General features: G+C 44.0%; 1 protein-coding gene across 2 annotated transcripts in view; it reads right to left on the minus strand.

Annotated features, from left to right (window-relative positions):
- The window catches only part of LOC143974850 (alcohol dehydrogenase 1-like), a 60,654-nt gene extending 34,518 nt beyond the window's left edge, over positions 1 to 26,136 (minus strand). The window contains exons 1-3 of one of the 2 annotated variants that reach the window (XM_077476610.1): positions 26,076 to 26,136; positions 6,603 to 6,704; positions 5,754 to 5,895 (exon numbers count right to left, since the gene is read on the minus strand). In XM_077476610.1, the coding sequence (XP_077332736.1) occupies positions 5,754 to 5,895 (142 nt within the window). In that variant the 5' untranslated portion in view covers positions 6,603 to 6,704; positions 26,076 to 26,136. Of the gene's footprint in view, positions 1 to 5,753; positions 5,896 to 6,602; positions 6,705 to 25,930; positions 26,042 to 26,075 lie in introns of those variants that run through there. The other variant, XM_077476609.1, reaches the window with a different exon arrangement.
- Positions 26,137 to 27,087: the final 951 nt, after the last annotated feature.

A 27,087-nucleotide genomic window follows, 5' to 3' on the forward strand; every position in this document is an offset into this window, starting at 1 on the left:
CAGGTGGGTACCCAGCAGGGACAAGACCTCAGGCGTTCAATAATATGTAAAACGGGAGCTCTAAGTATTTATCATTTAAGTTTGCCTGGTCCTTCTGTGTGGAGGAGCCAAGGTTCCCAGTTTTTGGTGAAAGATTGTAATTTTAGATTTGCCTTAGCAAAAGCATATTCAAGAATGCAGTTCTCATTCAGTATATGGATTACTTCAACTATTGTTGGGAGATGAGCGCATTTCCATCTTCTGGCTATGGCTAAAGGAATTGCAATGAAAATATGTGTTATTATGGTGTTTAGATTAGGAGGCCAGAGGTGAGAGTCCATGCTGAGTAATACCGTCTGAGGAGTTGAAGTGAAGGTGAGGCCTGCGGAGGAGAAAACAAATGTAGCTACATCTGACCAGAATTTCCTTAGTACCGGGCAACTCCACCAAATGTGCAAAAGGGAGCCATATTGACTACATTGTCTCCAGCAGGTGGAGGGAGTTACCGGGTAAATGTGGCCCAGCCTGGCTGGAGTTAAATAGCAGTTATGTAAAAAATTTTGCACAGTTTCCCAATGGGAGATACTGCACGATGCTTTACGAGTGGAGTTTAGGGCTGAATGCCATTGATCTGGGGTATAAGTTTGGTTTGTCCTTTGTCCCCAAAGACACATAGAGGAGGATTTGCTGTGGAGAAGGGGGCTGAGAAAGAGTTTGTAGATGCATGATATTCCTTAGGAAGATGGTTGTGCATTGGTGTAGAAGTGGATTAAAGCGGTGTTCCGCCCAAAAAAAAAAACAATTAAAAAACAATTAAAAGCCACAATGTTATAGTGTTACCCAAAGGGCCTGGTAACGGACTAGGGGGATCCCAAGCTCTTTTTTTCAATGATTTTCATCTATATTGCTGAGACCTGACAATTCATTACAGCTGTGATCAGTTTTAAATGACAATTTTTCCTTTAGAAATTTCATTTTGCTGTGGTACTGTTCTAAACACAGGAAACATGCGCCACTTTACAGGCATACTATAGACACCCCCAGGCACATTATTTAAAGGAATATTTAATTTTTATTGTTTCACTTTAAGCATTAAAAAAAATCACTACTTCCGGAAAAACTGACGTTCTAATAGCTATCATCACTCCTGCTTTCTTTTGTGGAGCATTAGCAAAGAAAAAGTGGGTAAATTATTTGTGGGAGCATTTAAAGGGATTTTGTGCTGAGAAGTGTGTCTCTTGTACACAAAGGATATCTGTTTGTAGGGATAGGGCCTCTTTCCACAACATATTATGCTTGTAAGGCGAGTTGAGGCCGTTTGCATTAATTGAGGTTATTGTGCAAGTCATAGTGGGTGTGTAGAGAGGTGCTTACAAACATGGGATAGGATTATACCTTGTATTACTCTCTGAATCCAATACACATATAGTAGGCAAATATATACAAACATGATATACAGAGTTTTCCTGCAATAAAGTGAACAAGCAGAGTATAGAAAATTTTGTTAAATGTATTACAGAAACAAGTGATAATATCTAGTTAGAACCAATAGGTGTGCTTAGCACTCTGTACAAAAGGGGCGCAACGAGTAGTAAAGTTAACGATGGGCCACCACTGGGACATTTTCGTGGCTGACAAACAGAGATCAGGTTAAGTCCTGGTTATACAGAACCGATGACCAACAATGCAGAAGGGAGCATGTTGCAGTGCACGCTATTTGGTAGACCGTGGTTCTGGAAATCATTCAGTATACCGGCTACGTGGAGGAAAGATTGAAGGAGCATTTATGAGGCCCCAGTTAAGGAGGCTTTTAATGCCATCTTTAGGGGAGGCGAACGTGGTAGACCGATTGTGATATGTTACAGTGAGCTTAGCCGCAAAGCCCCATTTGTGAGGAATGTTGCGGTCTCAGAGAACAGAGGTAACCAGGGTAAATTCTTTCCTGCGTTGAGAGGTAGCTGCAGATATGTTAGCGTAAAGGGTGACTCCTGTGTATGGAGTGGGAACGGAGGTTGAGGTTCCGGCTGCTCTGAGGATCTGATCCTTGCCGTGATAGAAATGAACACATGCCAAAACATCACAAGGTAGTGTAGGCAGATTTAGGGAGCCTGTAGGCTCGGTCTATGGTAAGGTCAGGTACAGTGAGATGTGGGAGCAGTTTGAGGAAAAGATGCTGCAGGTATGTAGTTAGGTCAGCAGGTTTATCACTCTTGGGTACGCCATGGAATTTAATGTTATTGCGGCGCAACCTATCCTCGAGGTTCGCCATCTTTACTTGCATGCACTGTAGCACCTGGGATTGCTCTCAAATGTGGAGACCATATCATTATATGCTTTGGTGTTGTCTGAAACCTGCCTCTCCACTATATCAGTGCACTTTGCAATGTGGTCAACTCGCAAAGTAAGATGAGAAATAAAGGAGCGTAGTTCTCTTCAATCTCTTTTTGTAGTGAGATCAGAATGAGCTTAAGTGTATGCTCTGAGGCAGGCTGATCACTTGTAGGGAGAGCTGTCAAGGATTCCTGAGAGTTTTCTTCAAAGTGGGGCTGTTGAGGTGGGGAGCATAGTTGTTTCTTGTGGAGAGGGGCTTTATCAGGGGACTGGTTTGGTGTAGGGGGAAGTCGCTTACCTCTATCATAGGACTCATAGGACTGTGAGGGGAAAGGATCTCCTAGGGGAGTGTCAGTTCCAGATTCCTCTATTTCCTTAGCTGTGTTGTGTGGGGAGAGAGAGTCTCATGCCTGCAGCTCTGTGTCCCTGTCGGCACCATCTTGGGAGACCTGTGTGAAGGAGGTGAGGGGAAAGAACTCCATGAGGTGCAGCAAAATGGAGTATTTCTCCCTCATGCTGTCTTCCGCCGGGTCAGATGTGTTAGCGCTGCTGGGTGGAGTGAAAATCTCCTGTCTCCGCAGTTGCTTTGTCCCTGTGTGAAGTGGTGCGGCTCGATCAAGCAGCAATCTCAGTCCGCCGCTTGGCCATGCCCCCTCCTTTAAATTGCCTGTCTCATCTCATGCTCAAGAACAAAATTACTGAGTTGTGTCTAGGTGGTATTGCTGCCCTACAATTCTACATAAAATTGATCCTAATGTACCAGATACATGCTGGAGATGCTTACACGCCCCCAGGCACCATGACACACATCTGGGGCACTTGCCCGCGAATTACCCCCTTTTGGGATAAAATCCTTCATTTCTATGACAAACTTGTGGGGGACAAATTCCCAAATGAACCTCACATAACTATACTGTCTATGTTGCCGAGCTCCTGTAAGCAAATCAAGAAGAGCTTGGTTCATCATTTTTTGATGGCTGCTCACTCAGTTATTGCTAGATCTTGTGGCCAAATGGCGATCCCCTCTTTACCTAATTGGACTTGCCAAATAGACAGGATCGAACACCTGGAACGTATAGTTGCATTGGATGCTGAGAAGAATGATTCCCACACCATTATGTGAACCGTATCGTTGCACTTATAGTTTTCCTCCAATTTTGATGATTTTGTAGCAGAGACAGTCAATGATGCTTCTCCTGGGCCCTCTCATGTGTAAATGGCTACTCCCTACCCTTATCTTCCTTATATTTACCCTTATCCTTTCTTTACTTTCCCTCTTCCCTCACTTTTTCTCTACCCTTCTTTCATTTCTACTTACATAAGGTTATGGTTATCTTAACTGTAGCGGTGCCATATGTTCATGCCATACAGTATATGCCAAGCTTGGTTTTCTACAACTGTGGACTACGGGTTAATTAATAATACAGTTATTATGCTAATTGTACCATATTTTAACCACTTCAGCCCTGGAAGAATTTACCCCCTTCCTGACCAGGCCATTTTTTGCAATACAGCACTGCGTCGCTTTAACTGACAATTGCGCAGTCATGCAACGCTGTACCCAAACAAAATTTACGTCCTTTTTTTCCCACAAATAGAGCTTTCTTTTGGTGGTAATCACCTCTGTGATTTTTTATTTTTTGCGCTATAAACAAAAGAAGAGCAACAATTTTGAAAAAAACACAATATCTTTTACTTTTTGCTATAATAAATATCCCAAATCAAAAAATCAGTTCATACCGGTATGTATTCTTCTACATATTTTTGGTAAAAAATCGCAATAAGCGTATATTGATTGGTTTGCGCAAAAGTTATAGCATGTACAAAATAGGGGATAGATTTTTGGATTTTTTTATTATTATTTTTTACTAGTAATGGTGGTGATCTGCAATTTTTAGTGGAACTGCAACATTGCGGCAGACAGTTCATGACACCTTTTTGGAACCATTGACATTTAAAAGATCTATATTTTATTGTACTGATGCGATACTTGTCCTATTATTATTACGATCTCAACGTAAAAGTCCTGTGCTAGGTATTACGCAAATTACACCCAAGATTAGATACCAAATGCATACATAACATAAAAACACACAAATATTGACCAATGGTGAAGTGCCAGTAAATAAAAAATAAAATAAGGGAGTGGAACCTCAAATGCACAATAAATATATAGTGCCCATGTGAAAAAACATAAATTCATAAGGTTCAAAAAGTTCATAAAAGTCCATATTATGTATGTGAAAAAAAATATAGGACAAGTATTAAAGTGTGCAGACAATGTGTCTTGTTGTGCTTCTAATCAATACGATGAGTAGTCCATGCAATCACAAAAACAACTTGGTAGATGTTCAAATGTGCCAAGGTGTCCTCCCTTCAGTGATCCCCTAGGTAATGAACGCTCACCTTAAAATGTGCATTTGAATTTCCACTCCCTTATTTTATTTTTATATTTACTGGCACTTCACCATTGGTCAATATTTGTGTATTTTTATATTATGTATGCATTTGGTATCCAATATTGGGTGTATAGTGCGTAATACCTAACACAGCACTTTTCAATTTAATTATTTAATAATCTTTTTTGATTTTAGCTGCTGTATTTTATATTGATCCAATACCTTTTATATTTATTTTATTTTTGATGAGATCATATTTATAGCTCATGTAGTATTTACTCGAGGATTTGTACTAGAATGGAGGTTTGGGGGGTGGGATTTGTGTTGTGAGGGAATATTTGGGGGGACTTGTGCCGAGTGGATTGGAGGCGGGGGATAGGATGTGGAGAAGGGTGCCAAAGCCTCTTCTTTCATATGCAGCAGGTCATGTTTTTTGGTCACTGCTACATTGCCCCCGCATCTTCCTGTTCCAACACAACCGCATCCACCACAATATTGTGGAATAAGATGGTGGGTTGTAATCTAATTCGCTCCTGCAGGGCCCTCCTGACTAGACCTGCTTTCAGTCCTGCCACAAACTGACCTCTCTGTATGTGACTTGGGCCCATGATTTCTGCACAACCGAGTGCATGAGGCTCTCGTCCCCCTGCTGTCTTGAGACAATTAATCTGCTCCTTAACTCCAGGACCATCCCATTTTCTCCAAGCAGGCCCTCTAGGTTTGTCACAATTTGCTACAGTGTGGCCTGGTCCTCTTCTGGCAGAGCCATTACCACATACTGTGCACAGTAAGAGGCAATTTTTTTGGCCAGACTTTAGAGGGCACATAAATGGCCTACACCTATAACAAGGGCATTATCCAACTTTAGTAAAAGCTGCAATGTTTATTTACATCTACAGCTGCCCCGTATCTGCATAGGCAGTTTTTTGGTAAAGGTAAACTAACCAAATTTAGATCCAGAAGGGCAACAGTTCCTCGAAACAAACTTACAAATTTGTTTACATTTAAGCTATGTTTATGCTACTAAAAAGTAAAAAAAAATACCTGGTTTTAATCCAGTTACTCCTTTTCCAACACTTTCAATTATTCCAGCTCCCTCGTGGCCTAAAATAACAGGATAATTCAACCCGTGGAATTCACCATGGATTGCATGGTCATCTGTCCGACATATTCCAGTGCTTACCATCTAAGCATAATAGAAACAAAAAATAAACAAAAATTATAGGATTTAGAAAATAATGGCAAAAAACTAATTTGTTTACCAAATTAATGTACGGTGCATATACATTTCTAAACTGCTGATTCTATGGCTAACATTAGAATTACCACAGAATAATTTCTGTGGATGAAAATAATTTATGAGCAAAAATTGGATCGCTTTGGGGCTCGTATAAAAGGCAATAAAATGGTCTCAATACTGTTAAAAAAAAAAAAAAAGACAACAACCAGACATTCCACATTATTTATGTCAAAAGTAGATCATGGTCTTTCAACAGAGAAAGACAGAGGAGTGGGCCATAAAGAAATCATGAACTTGTACAGAGGGAAGGATGCTGAGTGGGATGGTGACCTCTTATATGTTTATGTATGTATTGAGGAGTGAGGGTTGTTCCACTGCAGAAAGGGAAAAGAATTACTAGAGTTCAGGGGAAGGATAAAAGTAGCCATGTCCCACACCCCACCTTCCACTGGCAAATCAGAGTACAAAGTTGTATTTTAGCAGCTGTGGTTGGATACTGGTCCAAAATAGGGAGCGCACTACACAATAGAAAGTCCAGTGATGGTAATAGAAGGTCCAGCTAAAAATCTTGCTGCATGTTTTCAGCACTAAAAACAGATCACTAGATAAATATAGATAACAGAATATTTTTTTTTTAAAAGACAAAACTTCACCTTAATCCGAACTTCTTCTGCTTTTGGTGGTTGCACCTCAATCTCCTCAATTGCCAGTGGCTGATTTGGTGCCCAAGCCACAGCCGCTTTGCATTTTATAACCTATAAACAAAACATACATTCAACTAATGAGATCAATACAGGTGCTGTTTTATGGTACTACAAGAAATTGGTGGGTTTATTTGCTACAATAATGGAAAGAGCTACTGCATTTTTCGCTCCATAAGCCCCTGTACACACGGTCGGACATTCTGCCAACCAAATCCGTCGGGTTTTGTCCGTTCGGATCTTGTGCGAAACTGTTGCATACACGGTCGGACTAAGTTGTCGAAAAATCCAATCATTCAGAACGCGATGATGTAATTTCGTTACGATGGGACTAGTAGCTAATAGCTTTGATGTAGGAATTTGATCTGAGCATGCGTGGCACTTGGTCCGATCAAAATTCTCTACACATGATCGGAGTATGTCCGATCGAACCAGTTGGTCAGAAAATATTTCCAACATGTTGGAAAATTGGGTCCGACGGATATTCCGACGGAATCAGTCCGATGCATACCACACACAGTCGGATTATCCAACAACACGGTCCGATAGGACACATTCCGACGGATTCTCCGACTGTGTGTACAAGGGCTAAGACGCACATGACCATAAGATGCACCTAGGTTTTAGAGGAGGAAAACAAGAAAAAAATATTCTGACCCATACAGAAGACCTGAAATAAACTCCATATTGAAGACAACCAACACCAAGTTAATAGTTCCAGGTTAAATTAAAATATTATCAGGGTGTTTGAGCTATTAGAAACTTTGCTAAGTATTGCATTCATGGTTAAAACTATTTTTAAATTACAAATAACTATATAATTGTAGTTTATGGGGTTGTATCAAGCAAATAGATAAAGGCATACCCCACTTTTAAGTACACAATGGGATTTATTTACTAAAGCTGGAAAGTGCAAAAGCAGGCTCACTTCTGCATAGAAACCAATGAGCTTCCAGGTTTTATTACCAAAGCTTAATTGAACAAGCTGGGGTTAGAAGCTCATTGGTTTCTGTGCAGAAGTGAGCCTGATTTTGCACTTTCCAGCTTTAGTAAATAAACCCCATTGTGTACTTAAAAGTGGGGTATACCTGTACCAATTTTATCAAACCATAAAACTGTTCATGCCTGTTAAACAGCAGAAAACTACTGCATCTTAAATTGCCCACTGGTGGCACTTTAAAAGTCTCAGTTAAACGTTAACCGTTAACCATGAATAGTAGCCCTAGAACTATTACCTTCACTGCAGTATGTGCACCAGTATCTAATATATGTATGGAGCAATAACAATTTTCATATGTAAACCCAGCAGATGCAAGCATTTGTGTTCACGTATAGGGGCAGGGGACTTTAAACATTTTTTTTACTTTTTTGGATTAAACTTTATTCTTCAAAATATTTTTAACTCAATGGTAATGCTATCACATGGGACTCGGTACAAAAGGTAAACCGCGCTACTCAAACAAAAAAAAGGATAACCTATAAGCAGCAACCCTAATCGTAATACTCCGATATCAAACTAAATAGGTGAACAAAGTGAGCTGCGCTAAAAACAAAAAATTGTATACCTAAAACCTAATCCAAAACTATATCAATAAACATGAGGAAAAACAGTATTACGTGAAAAAAATATGATTAGTAAATAGTATATGTGAATACTATCATATCATCATATAAGTGAATAAAGTGTATACTAAATCTGAAATGAAGTTAACATAAATAGTATAGAAAAACCCCCACAAAAATTTATGTATATTAAAACAAAAATTGTGTGTGCTAAATCTAAACCAATAATAAAATTTAGCAAAAATAATATTCAAAAGCAACAAAGAGTTCATATACAATGGAGAAAAAATTGTCCAAAAAGTATTGTTGGTTCTTCCAAATTGGTATTAAGGTGCAAAAATATCCACAAATGCGTGTATAAAAAATAATCAAAACAATCCTCCACCAGTGAGAAGAGGGGCCGCTTACCAGAGTTGTAGATCCCAGTGTTAGTGAGATCAGTAAGGCAACAGCACAGAAGTTTCTGGATGAACCGTCACAGGCACCACACCGTTTGCATCTCCAATACGAAGGCTCCAATCGGGAAACGAAGGTATCGTAGATCACAGGCACCACGCTGCTTCTATCTCCAATACGAAGCATGTGTATAGAGAAAAACGATCACATAAAAAACGAGCCGGCCGGACTCGTGTGCCGCCCGCACTTCCTGGTTGGGCGTAGAACGCGGAGACGTCAGAATGCCTATCTCCCTACGCGCGTTTCGTCACGAACGGACGTGTTCACGGGATCACTAACATTGGTATTAAGGTGCAAAAATATCCACAAATGCGTGTATAAAAAATAATCAAAACAATCCTCCACCAGTGAGAAGAGGGGCCGCTTACCAGAGTTGTAGATCCCAGTGTTAGTGAGATCAGTAAGGCAACAGCACAGAAGTTTCTGGATGAACCGTCACAGGCACCACACCGTTTGCATCTCCAATACGAAGGCTCCAATCGGGAAACGAAGGTATCGTAGGTCACAGGCACCACGCTGCTTCTATCTCCAATACGAAGCATGTGTATAGAGAAAAACGATCACATAAAAAACGAGCCGGCCGGACTCGTGTGCCGCCCGCACTTCCTGGTTGGGCGTAGAACGCGGAGACGTCAGAACGCCTATCTCCCTACGCGCGTTTCGTCACGAACGGACGTGTTCACGGGATCACTAACACTGGGATCTACAACTCTGGTAAGCGGCCCCTCTTCTCACTGGTGGAGGATTGTTTTGATTATTTTTTATACGCGCATTTGTGGATATTTTTGCACCTTAATACCAATTTGGAAGAACCAACAATACTTTTTGGACAATTTTTTCTCCATTGTATATGAACTCTTTGTTGCTTTTGAATATTATTTTTGCTAAATTTTATTATTGGTTTAGATTTAGCACACACAATTTTTGTTTTAATATACATAAATTTTTGTGGGGGTTTTTCTATACTATTTATGTTAACTTCATTTCAGATTTAGTATACACTTTATTCACTTATATGATGATATGATAGTATTCACATATACTATTTACTAATCATATTTTTTTCACGTAATACTGTTTTTCCTCATGTTTATTGATATAGTTTTGGATTAGGTTTTAGGTATACAATTTTTTGTTTTTAGCGCAGCTCACTTTGTTCACCTATCACATGGGACTGACAAGCCCCCTATGTGATATTATATTGCAGATTATAGTTTCATTGTAAAGAGACACCAGGGGGTTATTAGACCCCTAATGCCACCACTGCACTCAGTTAAAGTTGATTGAGCGCAGTCTGTGCTCAATCATCTTCTTCACAGTTGAGGATTGTCAACTCTGTACCCAGAAGTGCCCATAGCTGAGCATGTCTGGATTCATATTACCTAGGCGAGATCAGATAATGGATGCTTTCTGATCTTCCACCATTCTCCCTCTTAATATCCACCGTGGAGGTGCCACGTACCCCAACGGAAAAACAAGTAAGCCAGGCACACATGGTAAGTGTTTGTTTACATGATGACGCATTTGCTGTCATAATAGTTAAGATGGTGGTGGTATAAGGGTCACAGGGAAACTAACTTGACCTTAGATTCAGGATGAAATTGAGATATAAACAGTCAAAATAATAATGGAGAATAAGCATTATATTAGTAATGTGAAAAGTCATACTTTTTAGTTATAAAGGCAATTTTCTAATAATACATTTACCCCAGAGCTTCTCTAAGGCCTGGTTCACACCTATGCAGGTTGCAGATGTATTTTTACAATACATGTATTTGATCCATTGACGTCTATGGAACCAAAAACACAACCCGCTGGTCCCTGGCCCTTTGCAAAGATATGAACGTGACCTACAGGAAACCATATTAAATGAACTTTAGTGTGTTTCTGCAAAACTGAAAATGCACTGAGAAATGCATATGTGTGAATCACGCCTCAGATGGTGCCTTGGTTCCATAGCAATGATAGGTCACAGTTACTAAATCAATGGAAAGCCACATTGCTCCAATTTCTCTCCTCCTCCTTGATCCTTCGGTTGCTGTCAGGTGCTTACCCAGGATCGTGTTCTTGCTCCACAGACCTGCTGTCAAAGGAGTGGATGAGCTGCACACTAATGACATCACTTATGTGAAAAGAATTAGCAATTTTATTCCAATGACTGAGGTACACGGGATGTCATCCCACCTAGAGACTCGCATCCCAATGGATTGCATTTTCAATGGGATGTGGCATATTATTATGAATGATCGAGGATCAGAGGTTTGAGCTGAAGGAGATATTGCAGGGGGATAATGATGTTAGTAGGGGTGAGGAGAGAGAGAGAAGAGGGGAGATTTCCTAAAAGTAGAGCACTCAGAATCTGGTGTAGCTGTGCATAGAAACCATCAGCTTTTAACTTCAGCTTGTTCAATTAAGCTTTGACAATAAAACCTGGAAGCTAAATGGTTCCTCTGCAGAGCTGCACCATATTTTGCACTCCCCAGTTTTATTAAATCCCCCTAAGTGTGTCTTCCTGTTATCCTATCCTTTCCATCTACTGGCCACCTATTATTTTTGACTTGCATACTTATTTGCAATTTAAGGGATTTTTTTAGGCACTAAACTTTGTTGTTTTTAGCTTCACCCCACTACAGTATATTTCATTTCTGAATGATCTTTTGTTTTTTCTCCTAAAATTTGTCACTTCAAGACCAGGCCTATTTTATATATATATATATATATATATATATATATATATATATATATATATATATATATAATTTTTAGCAGATACCCTAGACAACAAAATGGTGATCAATGGAAAATTTTATGTCACATCGTATTTGTGCAGCGGTCTTATAAACACTTTTTTTTTTTTTTTTTAAATACACTTTTTTGAATTACAGAAAAAGGAATCTGTAAAGATAGCCCAATATTTTTGTCAAATGTGAAAGATGATGTTATGCCAAGTAACTAGATACCTAACATGTTATGCTTTAAAATTGCGCAGGCTTGTGGAATGGTGACAAACTGCGGTACTTAAAAATCTCCAGCTTTCGGTGCTGATGCACTTTGAATGCCAATTGCATGGTGAAACAACACTGTAGCCAAATTAATTTTTTTCATTTTTTTCTTTTGGTGGTATTTAATCACAGCTGGGGTTTTTATTTTTTGCTAAACAAACAAAAAAATTGAAAATTAAAAAAAAAAACACGTTTAATAGTTTGTTATAAAATTTTGCAAACAGGTAATTTTTCTGCTTCATTGATATACGCTAATGAGGCGGCACTGGTGGGCACTGATAAGCTGCACTGATGGGCACTGATAAGCTGCAATAAAGGGCACTAATAGGCACAGTTAAGGCAGCACTGATAGGCACAGATAAGGTGGCACTGATGGGGACAGATAAGTCGGTAGTGATGGGCACAGATAAGGAGGCACTGATGGCCACTGATAAGATGGCACTGATGGGCCCTGATGGGTGGCACGGATGGGCACTGATCGGTACCACTGATAGATGGCACTGATGGTCACTGATAGATGGCACTCATAGGTGGCACTGATGGGCAGTGATGGATGGCACTGATGTTCAGCAGCACTGTCCAGGCACTGATTGTGGGCACTGACAGGTGGCAGTGTGGGCACTGACAGGTGGCGCTGGTGGGCACTGGTAGGTGGCACTTTAGGGGGCACAGGTGGGCACTGAGGAGCTGGGGCACATCGCAGTGATCGGGACTAATGTCCCGCTCACTGCTGCCGGTGATCGGCTTTTTTTTCTCCTCACACTGTCAGCATGAGGAGAAAAAATAGCTGATTACCGGCTGTGTTGAAATCACGTGATCAGCTGTCATTGGCTGACAGCTGATCACATGGTAAGGGGTCGGGACCGAGTCTCAGAGACTTGCTGATCACAGAGCGCGCCATACACGCCCTTCAGGGAGCGCGCAGGCTGCTCATGCATGGGATGACATCAATGGACGTAGTCCCTGCAATGCAGGTCCACGCTGTAGCCGTCATTTAGCTATAGCGTGGATCCCCAGTGGTTAAAGTTACAGGTCTAGTGCTAGAATTATTGCAATAGCAGCAATACCTCACATGTGTGGTTTGAACATCATTTACATATGTGGGCGCGACTTACGGTTGCTTCTGCACATTAGCTCGGAGGGACAGGGCGCTTTTAATTTTTTATTTATTTTTTCTTATTTATTTAACTTTTTTTTTTTTTACACTGTACCTTTAAATAAAAAAATGATATCACTTTTATTCCTATTACAAGGGATGTAAACATGACAAAGCATGACAGGGCCTCTTTATTGCAAGATCTGGGATCAAAAAGACCCCAAATCTCACATTTACACTTAAAAGCAAAAAAAAAAAGTAATTTTGCCTTTTAGAGATGAAAAGAATCATCCCTCCAAGGCCATAGAGCTGAGTGGGTGCTATCTCACCATCACTCCGCTTCCTGCCCCGCCACAAAGAGCATCGGACCGTCTCCACGCTAACCGAAAGGTCCGGTAAATCCAGAGATGACCGGGAGGCCAATGGAGGGGGGGCACCTCTCCCGCCGCCATAAAAATCGCCCACAGTATAAAAAAGTACCAGGCTTACCAGGCTTCTAAAGTTCCAATTACAGGTCATTTACAGTAGATGGTGGAGTAATACAGCTGCCCACCCAAGGCTCTCTTCTGCTTTCATGGGACAGGAGAACAGTGGCCGGCCGGTGGCTGCTGAGCAGACAACTTTTTAAAAAGTCAACAATTTATAAACAATTCCTTTACTCAAAAAGAGAATTGTTTGCCTCAACCCCCAACCTTCAACATTCTTAGGAGCCACAAGTGATGCTCTGTGCTTCCTGGCAGAGTGGGGAGTTTAAAATCTTGTCAGACCACACTCCAGCCTGTTAGAAGAGTGCATTATCATGAGCTGGAGCTCTCATAAGTGTTGCAGGCTGAGGCTGAGGCTGGGGCTGAGGTAAATGTTTTATTGTTTTTTTTTTGGGTGAACAGTTTGTTTGCAAAAACTATTTTATAGCCAGTTTTTTGGTGGGGAGGGAGGGTAGGAGCTGTGGGGGCTGTAAACCTGAGCCTGCAAACTTGCTGAAGACAAGCAGACTAAGGACATGGATTACTGGAACCATGTCCAGAAAGGCACGGAATTAAGCCAGAGGCTGGATGGAGGGCCGGACATGACGAATGCTGAGGGAAGAGCGTAGGGGGTTAATAAAATAGAGAAAAGTAAGGAGGGGAGGGCGGAGAGAAAGAAGGAAGAAGGGGGGGCGGAGCATGATAAAAGGAAGGGGAGGAGCTGAGACGGCAGCGTGGTGTTCAGTGTACAGGAGAGTTGCCAGAGGTAGGAGCTGCTTCGTGATGGTGCTGCGTTTTTGCGGTAGGCGCGCTGTGGGCGGCGGGGGTCACTCAGCGGACTTACTCAGTGGGACGGTCTGGCCTCGGTTGGGGGTGTCCTTAGCGGCGGGGGGTTTTTTACAGCACTGCACGGTGGGACATAGCATGTCGGATCTGGACACGCTGTTTTCGCGGCTGCGGGCCGCGGCGGCGTCACGTGGGGCGGACTGGCTGCAGAACCAGGTGGCGGCCATTACCGCCGCGGCGGGAGGGGGGGCCGGCTACAGGGGGGTACCAACTCCACGCGCTCGGCGGGCCAGGCCGCCGGAACGTTTTTCACCAGGCCCCTGCACCAGAGCCCAGCGCCACCCTAGGAGCCCGGGGACGGAACCCGCCGCCCCCCCCCCTGCAAAACGTTCGGGCGCCACAGTGCCTGGGGGGTCCGGGCGGAATCATCTTCATGGGCGGGGCTCGGGGAGCGAGGCTGGAGATGTGGACGGAGCCAGCTCCCCGCCGGCGAGGGCAGTGCAGGAGGGAACGGCGGTCACCCGTGGAAGCGCGGCGTCTTTGCCGCAGGGGGGGACCCGGCGGGGGAGACGAAGTGTCACGCCTGTGCGCCAGCAACCAGACGCTGCGGGCAGGTCCGGACGATCGGATGGGAGATGATTGGCGGCTGACGGGTGGGGGAGAGCTGGGGGACCGGTGAGGAGTCGGCTGGCGGCGGTCGCACGGAGTGGAGCCAAGGGACGGGACGACGGTGTGCGGGCTTCTACAAGCAGTTGTCGAGCTGGAGTCGCCCGGCAGGCTGAACACGCCTCTGCTACCTACGGCAGGAGAGCATTCGGAAGGTGCGATATCGGGTTCGGAGGAGGAGATTCGGGACGGCGTCTCGGCGGCTGGAGCATCCGGAGCGGCGGCTGACGGGAACGGACCCAGGCAGCCAGGTAAGACTTTACATCTCCCGCATAGTGCTTTTGATGATGCTTGGTGTGGGATTGTTGGGGGGGTTGTGCGGGCTAGGGGGGGTGGTTTTGGGCCTGACGTTGTGGGTCCGTGGGGGGCGGGCGGTCAGCCCGCCGCCGGCGGGTCACATGGTCACACGGTCATTTCCAATCCTTCTTGGGGGGAATCCAGGTTGGAGGCAGCGGTGCCCAGGGTGGAGGTGGTTAGGATGGCGGATGCCGCGAAGTGCGAGGTGTAGGTGTGCCATGAGGGGTGCCATGAGGGGTGGTTGGGCGCACATCTGAAACAGGAAGTGCGGGACAAGATCACCAAGGGTGAGTATGGGGGGATATTTTCCTTGCTGCCCCTAGGAAATTTAATCTGGATAGGGTCGAGCCCGGTGACTTCAAGAAGGACGACGGGGAGAAGAGGCGGTATAGGCTTATACCGCGGACTTTCACGAACTGGCTGCAGGCGTTCGCCATCATGGCCAGCGTGATCGGGGAGAAATCTCCGGAGCATCGCTCGTCTCTCTTTTGCTATATGGACGCCTTTTGGGGCACATAGGGTTTATGGGGGCTCGGCGTGGCGAAGATGCGACGGGAAATTTCGGCTGAGGAGGGCGGTTCGGCCGGATATCCGGTGGGATCACAAGGCTATCAGCCTTTGGATGCGCTTGATGTCGTCGGCGAGGGCGCCGTCGGAGTTTTCAGGGGGGGGGGGACGGGGGAACCCCCGCCTCGGGACTTCAGGCTGGCAGGAAGTTTGGGGTGTGCTGGCAATTTAACGAGGGGTCTTGAAAGTTTGGAGGGTCCTGTCGTTTCCGGCGCGAGTGTTCCGGAGGTGGGGGGAGCCACACACTGTCCCGTTGCTTCAAGCGGGGTAAGCGCGGCGCAGTCGCTGCTGTGAAGAGGGACAACGCCGGTGAAGGTGAAAAGGATGCGTCCTTTCCAAAATGGGTACCCGGATAGGGAGGCGGCGTGGGTGTTGGGGGAAGGTTTTTTGCGGTGGGTTTTAAGATTCCGTGTTCCATGGCTGGGGCTCCGCCGATGGCTCGGAACTTGGGTTCCGCGCGGTTGCATCCGGGGGTGGTTTCGGCAAAATTGACCAAGGAAGTGGCGTTGGGGAGGAGGAGTGGCCCCTTCTCGGATCGGCCGTTGCCGGATCTGGTGGTGTCCCCTTTGGGGGTGGTGCCTAAGAAAGAACCTAACAAGTTTTCGGCTTATTCACCACCTTTCTTTTCCGAAGGGGGGTTCGGTGAATGACGCAATTGCCTCAGAAGCCTGCACGGTGTCTTACGCTTCTTTTGATGCGGCGGTGGGTTGGGTGCAGCATTTTGGGCGGGGAGCTCTCGTGGCAAAATCGGACATTGAGTCTGCGTTTCGGTTGCTGCCGGTACACCCGGAAAGTTTCGTCTTTTGGGGTGCTGTTGGCAGGATCGGTTTTAGGTGGATAGATGCTTGCCCATGGGCTGCTCCGTCTCCTGCGCACTGTTTTGAGCTTTTTAGCTCTTTCTTGGAGGGGGTAGTGCGTGATTTGTCCGGAGGGGGTTCGGTCATCCACTATCTGGAGTGCTTCCTCGTAGTGGGCCCCCAGCTTCCAATGTGTGTGCGATACTTTTGGCCACGGTGCGGCACATTGCTGAGGAGTTCGGGGTCCCTCTAGCGCCGGACAAACCGGAAGGTCCGGTGGAGGTGCTGAGTTTTTAGGCATTGAGCTGGACACGGTTGCCATGGAATGGGGGAGGGACTCCGGACGGAGATAAAGGAGTTGGTGGGGCTGCGGAAGGTGCAGCTCAGGAAGCTGCAGTCGGAGTTGGGAAGCTCAACTTCGCTTGCCGCATCATCCCCATGGGCAGGGTGTTTTGCCGACGCCTGTCGGTGGCCGCGGCGGGAGTCTCTGTTCCGAATCATTTCGTGGGATTGCCCAGGGAACATAGGGAGGATTTGCGGGTCTGGCACACGTTTTAGAGGATTACAACGGACGTTCTGTGTGGATGGATGGGCCGGTGAGTATCTTCGACTTGGAGCTGGTGACGGATGCGGCGGGGTCGACGGGGTACGGGGCGTATTTTCAAGGTCTGTGGAGTGCAGAAGCCTGGCCGCGTACTCGGGTAGAGGAGGGGTTGACTAAGAACCTGGTTCTGCTGGAGTTGTTTCCGGTGGTGGTGGCTTTGGAATTGGGGGTGAGTCCTGTCGGGACCTTAAGATTCGGTTGACTTGCGGTAATATGGGAGTGGTGCAGGTGAGTAACCGGATTTCGGGTTCTTCCCCTCCGGTGATCGGGCTGCTGCGCCACCGGGTGCTGAGGTGCCTGCAGATGAACATATTTCTGTATGCCGTACACGTTCCGGGGGTGGAGAATAACCTGGCCGATGCCTTGTCTCGATTTTAATGGCGGAGGTTTCGGGACTTGGCTCCGGGAGAGGCGAGAGAGGGGATCCTCTGCCCGGCATGGCTTTGGACAATTGCTTTGGGGATCGCCGCGGGTTGGATCAGGAGGTCGGTGAGCGAGTCGACTTGGTCGGCGTACAGTAAAGTTTGGATGGAGTGGCTGGAGTTTTCACGGCTGGCGGACGCCGGGCTGGGGGGTAGGGGGGCGGACAATAGTCTGTTGGTTTTTATGTTGTGGTGAGGCAGATGGAGGGGTGAGGGTCAGATTCTGGGATTGAACGGAAGCTGGCGGCGCTGGCATGTTGGTTTAAGTTGCGGGGTAGCACCGGATGCGACAAAAGGTTTCTGGGTAAGGCAAGCGTTGAAGGGGTACAGGAAGGGTAATCAGAAGACGGACGGAAAGAGGCCGGTGCCTTTTGTTATTTTGAAGGCGGTTGGCCGGCATTTTGGGGGTTTGTGTGCGTCCGTTTATGAAGCTCAGCTATTTCGAACAGCTTTTCCTTGGCCTTTTTTCAGGGTTTTCCGGGTGGGTGAGCTGGTCAGTCCAGCGAAGACTGTTGGGGGGGGGTTTGTTGGGTCAAGATGTGGCATTGGGGGAGGGTTGCGTGTGTTTGAAACTGCGTAGGTCTAAAACGGACCAGAAGGGGAAGGGTGTGGACGTTTGGTTGTATGCATGGCCGGGTTCAGAAATATGTCCGGTGATGGCGGTGACGGAGTTCATGAGGCTTCGTCCACCAGGGGAGGGTCCACTGTTAGTGCATCGGGATGGGAGTTTCCTGTCTAGATTCCGATTTATAGCGGTGTTTAGAATATGTTTGACGTTGGGGGGGTTTGACGGGGCGCAGTTTGCTTCGCACTCCTTCCGCATCGGGGTGGGCACAGAGGCTGCCAGATGCGGGTTGGACGAGGCTGCGGTAAAAAACGGATTGGGCGATGGGAGTCCAGGCGTTTCAGGTCCTATGTTCGGCCGCACTTGGTGTAGGCTGTTTTTCCGGTGTCGGGGGGTGAGTGGGGGCTTGTGTAAGGGGGTTGTGTGATTTTGTCTGTGTCGTTTCAGATGGAGGTTTACCACGCCTCGTCTGGATTCTCAGACACTCCTATGTTTTTTGGGGTGCCAGGCGAGCAGAGGTCAGGCCGGAAAGACGTCAGTTGGGGATCCCGCGTAGAGAGGCTTGCAGCAGGTGGTTGGGTATCCCGGGGATGCAGTGGGGTAGGGTCATACCTGAAATACACCGATACGCCAGACTGGATAGGCCCCCTGTTGTGCTGGTTCTCCATGTTGGGGGAATGACCTGGGGATTAGGTCCACTCGGGAGTTAATAGCGGACGTGAAGTGTGATTTTCTCATGCTTCGGAGGGATTTCCCAGGTATGGTCATAGTCTGGTCTGACTTTGTAGCACGCACGGCCTGGTGGAGGGCACGGTCTGTGGTCCGACTTAACAAAGCCCGTATTAAAGTTAACAAGGTTTTGGGGGAGGTTCATCAAAACGTAATGGAGGTTTAGTGGCGCGCCACGTGGAGTTGGAGGTTAACGTGGGTATGTACCTTCGGGGGGATGGGGTCCATCTGTCGGCAGTGGGCATGGACCTTTGGGCGTTGGGGTTGCAAGATGGGATTGAGCGGGCCCTGCGGGTGTGGAGGGGCCCTTAAGGATAAGGGGGTCATCCTTGCGGGCTGTGGCGGTGTCTTTTGGTCTTTGATGGGGCAAAAGGAAACAGATGATGGAAATGTGGGGGGGAGCTCATAGGGATATGGGCCCTCCCTTTTGGTGTATCCCAGCGGAAGGGTAGGCTGGCATACGGGATTTGGTGGCATTGCGGGAAGGTGGTTGTCTCCAGGCTTATAAACGGCCGGAGGCCTGGTATGAAAAAGTTGGTCCCGCAGTGGAATGGTGGAAAAAGGTTATGTTTAAAAGGTGGAACGTGGTACCGTCAAAGACCAACTGACTGGGAGTTCTTTTAAAATTACCGTTACCAAACAGTTGATATATATATTTATATATATATATATTTAATAAAGCTATTTAAGTTATTGGTTTGAAGAGTGTTAATAAAAGGCTGCTATGGCCAGTTATACTCCAACTCCTGTGTGGCCTGATTATTTGGGTAGAATGTAAAAGTTAAGAGAATTATGGTATAGGAATCATTAGAAGGGAAGAAGGGGTAATTACAAGGGGAAATAAAGTACGGAGAGGTATGTCCCTAATGCATGGGTCAAGAAAGGCACGGAATTAAGCCAGAGGCTGGATGGAGGGCCGGACATGACGAATGCTGAGGGAAGAGCGTAGGGGGTTAATAAAATAGAGAAAAGTAAGGAGGGGAGGGCGGAGAGAAAGAAGGAAGAAGGGGGGGCGGAGCATGATAAAAGGAAGGGGAGGAGCTGAGACGGCAGCGTGGTGTTCAGTGTACAGGAGAGTTGCCCACCCACCCGCCCTGTAATTTTTATTTTCTCTTTGTTTTTCCAAAAAAAAATAAAATAATAAATAAATTGAATAAATGAATAAATGAATAAATAAATAAATAAGCAAATAATATAAAAAATAAAATAAAAAAATAAGCTGGTGTGTTGTGTTTGTGGTCGTTCTTGTCTGTGTTTTTGTTTCTTTGGCAGGTCCGGTGATGAGGGTCGTCATAGCAGCTGTAGCGGCGGTGTCTTTTGGTCTTTGATGGGGCAAAAGGAAACAGATGATGGAAATGTGGGGGGGAGCTCATAGGGATATGGGCCCTCCCTTTTGGTGTATCCCAGCGGAAGGGTAGGCTGGCATACGGGATTTGGTGGCATTGCGGGAAGGTGGTTGTCTCCAGGCTTATAAACGGCCGGAGGCCTGGTATGAAAAAGTTGGTCCCGCAGTGGAATGGTGGAAAAAGGTTATGTTTAAAAGGTGGAACGTGGTACCGTCAAAGACCAACTGACTGGGAGTTCTTTTAAAATTACCGTTACCAAACAGTTGATATATATATTTATATATATATATATATTTAATAAAGCTATTTAAGTTATTGGTTTGAAGAGTGTTAATAAAAGGCTGCTATGGCCAGTTATACTCCAACTTCTGTGTGGCCTGATTATTTGGGTAGAATGTAAAAGTTAAGAGAATTATGGTATAGGAATCATTAGAAGGGAAGAAGGGGTAATTACAAGGGGAAATAAAGTACGGAGAGGTATGTCCCTAATGCATGGGTCATGTGCTCTGATGAGACCAAGATAAACGTATTTGGTTCAGATGGTGTCAAGTGTGTGCGGCTGCAACCAGGTGAGGCGTACAAAGACAAGTGTGTCTTGCCTACAGTCAAGCATGGTGGTGGGAGTGTCATGGTCTGGGGCATGAGTGCTGCTGGTAAAGTGATGGGCTGGCCAAGCATGTCTCCAGACCTAAACCCTATTGAGCATCTGTGGGGCATTCTCAAACGGAAGGTGGAGGAGCGTAAGGTCTCTAACATCCATGAGCTTTGTGATGGAGGAGTGGAAGAGGACTCCAGTGGCAACCTGTGAAGCTCTAGTGAACTCCATGCCCAAGAGGGTTAAGGCAGTGCTGGATAATAATGTTGGCCACACAAAATATTGACACTTTGGGACCAATTTGGACATTTTCCCTTAGGGGTATACTCGCTTTTGTTGCCAGCGGTTTAGCCATTAATGGCTGTGTGTTGTGTTATTTTGAGGGGACCGCAAATTTACACTGTTATACAAGCTATACACTCACTACTTTACATTTTAGGAAAGTGTCATTTCTTCAGTGTTGTTACATGAAAAGATATAATAATGTGTTTACAAAAATGAGTGGGGTGTACTCACTTTTTTGAGATACTGTATATATATATATATATATATATATATATATATATATATATATATACAGTATATACACACACGCATGCGTGTTTGAACTTTGGTTTGGGGTGCACACTCTAAAACGGGGGTCTCCAAACTGGAGGCCAGATGCGGCCCTTTGCTTGCCATTATCTGGCCCTGGGGGCACTATTCATCCCACTGATATGAGACACTGTTCTGCCCACTGACACCAACAATGGGGCAAAATTTCTCCCATTGTCATCAACAGTGGGGAGCCATTTCTCCCACTGACACCAACAATAGGGCACTATTTCTTACCCTAATACCAAACACGGGGCACTGTTTACATTGGTGCCAGAAAAATATTCTATTTAGGTTTCTACCTACAGTCCGGCCCCCTAAAGTCTGATGGACTGGCCCTTTATTTAGAAAGCTTGGAGACCCCTGCTCTAATGCTATAGGCTTCGCACACCTATGGTATGAAGAATACACATCATCTCAGTCATTTTAACTGCAAGAGGAGACCTGCCCAGTTTAGTATGCAGTAAACAGTAAAAATGAACCCCTTAAAGTGATTGTAAACATTATTTTTTTTTGTTCCATTTGTTTTATTTTAAAATAACAAACATGTCATACTTGCCTGTTCTGTGCAATGATTTTGCACAGAGCAGTCCCGATCCTCCTCTTCTCGGAGGATGCAGAGAATGCATTAAGTCAAGGGGGATCCAAACTATTTTCAAAGAGGGCCAAATTTGATGAAGTGAACATGCGTGAGGGTCAACCATTTTGCCTGACATTCTTTGAACCATTAAAATTAAATGCAAATTAACTATTTTATGTAAAGTTTATTGCAAATAGCATACTTTTCATTTAGACACATGGAGGTCGAATCTAAACAGGTGTTAAATCACTCTACCTTTCATATCTGAAGGCCAGATTAAAAAAAAAAATCCAGGAAGCTGAAATAAATGTCAGGAACATTGTAAAGTACAATACATAATATTGGTAGAAAAGGTTGTCTATCAACTTTTAAGTTAAAAAAATATGAACAGGAGCATAACATCAAGTATACATGTTGTGTCTAAATATATTTATAACTGATTTAGACCAACTGACATAAACTGAGATTTTAAAATATATTCATCTCAATTGAAAAAAAACTTGCCTGCACACTGCTGTGTGTGGTAAAGTATCTAAGGATGAGCTTGGGCGTGTTATTTGGATATACAGTGGAACCTTGGATTACAAACATAATCCGTTCCAGGAGAATGCTTGTAATCCAAAGCACTAACATATCAAAGCGAGTTTCCCCATAGAAGTTAATGGAAACTAAGAAAATTTGTTTTGCATTGACTTCTATTGCTTGAAATACCACATGTGGCCAGAGGTGGGGGGGTGCCGGAGAGCCTCGGAAATACTCAAAGACAGCTCGGCTGAACTCGGAAACTCTCGGGAAAGGAGTATTTCCGAGTATTTCCAAGTGATACCGAGTATTTCCAAATGGCTAGAAATGGCTCCGAACCCTCCCGAGTGTCATCAGCGCCCCCGCACCTCTGGCCAAATGCAGTACTGCACACCCATTAGCTTGAATTCGGCTTGTTTTGCGAGACAACATTCGCAAACCAAGTCAGAATTTTTTTTAAAAGTTGCTTGTCTTTCAAAGTGCTCATGAACCGCGTTACTCGTTAACTAAGGTTCCACTGTATATATATTTATATATATATCTTTTGTGGCCCACAATGAATCTCTGAGCGTCGCTTGAGACTAAGGATGAGCTCAGGCGTGTTCACAACTCCATGTGCCCGAGCCCCCCCGGGAAGCTGAGTACCAATCACAGGCACTGAGACATTTCCCAATCTCTGCAGCTGTGGACCAGGAAATGTCTCAGTGTCTGTGACTAGAGCTGTCAGCTTCCCGGTGGGCTCGGGCACGTGGAGTTGTGAACACGCCCAAGCTCATCCTTAGTCCTGAGCAGCACTCGGGGATTCCTTGGGGCCACAAAAGATATATATATCCAAATTACCAGTGGGGCTGTATTAAAACAGAACATGGGTCACAATGTGGACATGCCTGCATTAAGTTAAAAAAAAAATCTTCAGACTTTAGAACCAATTTAGGGCTCTGTGTTTTTTGAATTGACATCCATGTAATTTTTACAAATAAATTTCAATCTTTTTTAATCTGAAGATTTTGCAGTAAAATAATACCCGGGAATCCATCTAAGAAGGTTTTTGTTCAAGTGCCTCCTGTTATAGGTTGACGATGCTCTGTTCCCGTCTCCCAGTTGTGCTCCTGCATTTTCACCCTGTTATACGTAATTCTGATAGAGACTGCAAATGGCTATTGGAGTGTGTGTGGACAGGTCATGGCTGCAAAGATAATGCAGCAGATCAGCAGTATGAATGTGAATGTGGCATTCCCTGCATATTTCCCACATATTCACAGAAAACCTTTACACCAATGTAAAGTGGTGAATCTGCATTTTTGATACCTTTTAAAGTGTTGTAAATGAAGGAAAGTTTCAATTTGGCATACTATAGTAATATAATCCTTGTATCCCATAATTACTGCACAATAAACTTTCATTATAAATAAAACTAAAAAGATATGTAAGGATGTGGATGAAGAACGAGGCATAACAAGTTTTGATCGTATATTAACCAGCCTTCTTGAAAGCCAATAAGCAGTTTTGCTGTTAAGCCATAAATATACATTTTGTGAAATATGTATTTTTGCATGCAATGCAAAAAATATTTCTAACTACTAGCCCTACAGTCTCAGAACGAAAAAAAAAGACAAATGACATTATGGAGGCGGAACGTTGGATCCTTGAAGTAAAAAAAAAAAACATGAATAAAATAAAAAAAAACTAGGCTGGTTGGATGTACTATTTATACGAAATACTAGACATATGCATTCGTTTTCGTCCGAATGCTTTTTAGTACAAATTTTGGGTATTTTCGTTATCGTTTTAACAAATGATAACGACCGTGCAGAATCCGAAAACTGACAAGATCTGACATAATCAAATGCTTTATTTTCGTTTTCGTTGTGACAACAGTTCGATATAGATAGGAGATTCGACATGACGCTGACAATAGCAAACTGTGTCCATCGAACCTGTGGTCAAATGTGCCTAACCTTAGCTCTATTAGTCCAAGATTATTCTACACAGAGAGAAAAGATTTGACACAGGTGTCCTTTTATGAAGCAGTGAAATCTATTCACTGCTTCATTCTCCGGCATTCACAGAGGAGATCTTTCTCCTCTGTGTGCCAGTTTATGAAGCGGAGTAGATCGCTTCACTCTTGGAGGAGTGAAGCGATCTACAAACGCTTCTAACACTGGAGAACGGCCCCGATACTGCAATCTCGTGAGACTTTACGAGATTACAGTACTAGAAATTTACCGATACACAGAGATGTCAGTTTATTAAGCAGTGATAAATTATCACTGCTCAATACACTGACACATGGTGTGATTAATGTTAGTAAAATAAATCCCCCTACATAATATATACATGTATGCACACACAGACATTATATATACACACACATTATATATATATATATATATATATATATATATATATATATATATATATATATACACATAAATATGACAGGGGGACATGGTTACAATGTTGGGGGGTCTGAATGAGGCATAAGGAAGTTAAATATCTTCCTCTTTCCTCCTCAGATCCCCCCACATTCCATCTTCACTCCCCGATTCTCCACCTCTGAGTCGGTGAATCGGGGAGTGTGAATTCTGACACAGATCGCCAGTGAAGTGCTCAGATTGCAGCTTCATAAACTGGCCGTTACTGTGTCATTCAATGAGGATTCTCAGTGTGCTGAGATAATCGGTGGGAGAACATGTTCAAACACTTCTCCCCCGATTATCTCTGGTTCATAAACTGTTTATGGGCTGTGATCAGTGGCGATCCTCTGGATCACTGCTGATCACTGCTTCATAAACGGACACCACAGAGAGAACAGATTCGACATAGAGAGAAAAGATTCGACATAGAGAGAAAAGATTCGACATAGAGAGAAAAGATTTGACATTATAGAGACAATAGCAAAAAAGGTCGACTGTGCCTAACCTAACTCTATTAGTCCAAGATTATTCGACATAGAGAGAAAAGATTTGACATGAAGATTTAACGAAGCAGTCACTGCGAGTGGACATTTATGGTCAAATGCTCTGCCCAAAGCCTATAGAAGAATTCTAATGTTGGTTGACTAGTAATAATAATTAATAAATATAATTATTACTAGTGTCATACAACATTAGAATTCTACTATAGCTTGTGGGCGGAACATTGGACCGGAAATGTACGATTGCAGCATCGTACAGTTTGGCTGCTTCGTCAAATCTTCTTAGAACATTTGACAGACACCATAAGCCTTCAATAACAGATTCAACCTTAATTATTCCGGTTTTTGGGACGAATGCATTTTTTTTAATGAAACTAAATAGATAAAAACTAATTTCCGGAGTAACTAAATCAATTTATTTTTTGGACGAAAACGAAATTCCAAAACAAAATATTTCAGTGTGCACATGTCTACGAAATACTAGACAATTGATACCTTATCTGGAAGAGCTAATCCCTTGAAAGGGTTATTTTTCTCATGTTAGTCAACTCACGACTCGGGTTTTTGCTTTATTTTGCAGGGATAACGTAATGCATGTACAGTCAATGTCAACTAGTTTGTTATTATGAATGTGACTGGATTCCCCAGAATGCTATAAAAAAAGCAACAAAGCCTAGAAGCATATACTAAAGCTAAAAATCAAGTCTATTACCTTTCCTGCAGTACTCATTGTTGCAGTGCTCATTGCTCTTTTCTTGTCAGCTACAGAAATGTTAATCCAACTTGTTATGGGTGCAGTGTAAAAGCTGTTTTCTAAGGACATGCCCAGTTAATACATGCAAAAACTTGCTACTTACTGTATTGCATAATTTTCCTTATTTGCAAAGAAGACTTTGGATTTTGCAGATAAATCTGTACACATTAGACAACATATGCAGACTGTAGTATATTCCTTTATCTGATCATATATTTGTTTCAAAGTTAGAAAGCTTTGCTTGAACAGTGTATAATGAGTAACCAGTCACCCAAGAATAAAAAGCAATACAGATCTGGGTAGTTGTATTATTATTATTATTATTATTATTATTATTATTATTATTATACAGGTTTTATATAGCACCAACAGTTTGCACAGAGCTTTACAACATGAGGGCAGACATTACAGTTACATTACAATTTGGTACACGAGGAATCAGAGGGCCCTGCTCATTAGAGCTTACAATCTAAAAAGGAAGGGTCAATTAATACAAAAGGTAATAGCTGTGGGGGGATGAGCTGATGGAGGAAGTAAAACAGTGTTAGTTAGAAGCAGGATAGACTTCTTTGAAGAGAAGGGTTTTCAGGGATCGCCTAAAGATGGATAGATTAGGGAACAGTCGGACAGATTGGGGTAGGGAGTTCCAAAGGATGGGAGAAGCTCTGGAGAAATCCTGGAGGCGAGCATGGGAGGAGGTGACAAGGGAGCTAGAGAGCAGGAGGTCTTGGGATGACCAAAAAGTGAGTGGCTTGGTTAGTATTTTGGGAATAGGTTACAGTTGTAGCTGTAACATTTATACCAAATTATAACACTGTCATGCTACATTTTAGAACAGACATCATAGAAGTTACTAATGTGAAATAAGCTAAAGTATAGTTTGTTTCAAACAACAAATTGCATGATGTGGAATAAAGAAAGCAAAATTCTCCTGTGCTATTGAATATTTGAAGTAAACTTAAGTATAGCAAATGACTTAAAGAGGAAGTAAACCCTGATGAGTTTACTTCCTCTTTGATTCCCTGCAAAGGTAAAGCATAATGGACTACTATGTATCGCATAGTAGGGGTGTGGCCGGATGGAGTTGGGCGTGAGCGAGTGAGTGGGAGCGTGTG

This window comes from Lithobates pipiens, unplaced genomic scaffold, assembly GCF_037356315.1.
Source record: "Lithobates pipiens isolate NorthernLeopardFrog02 unplaced genomic scaffold, aLitPip1_a1.2 Scaffold_13, whole genome shotgun sequence".
Lineage (NCBI taxonomy): Eukaryota > Metazoa > Chordata > Amphibia > Anura > Ranidae > Lithobates > Lithobates pipiens.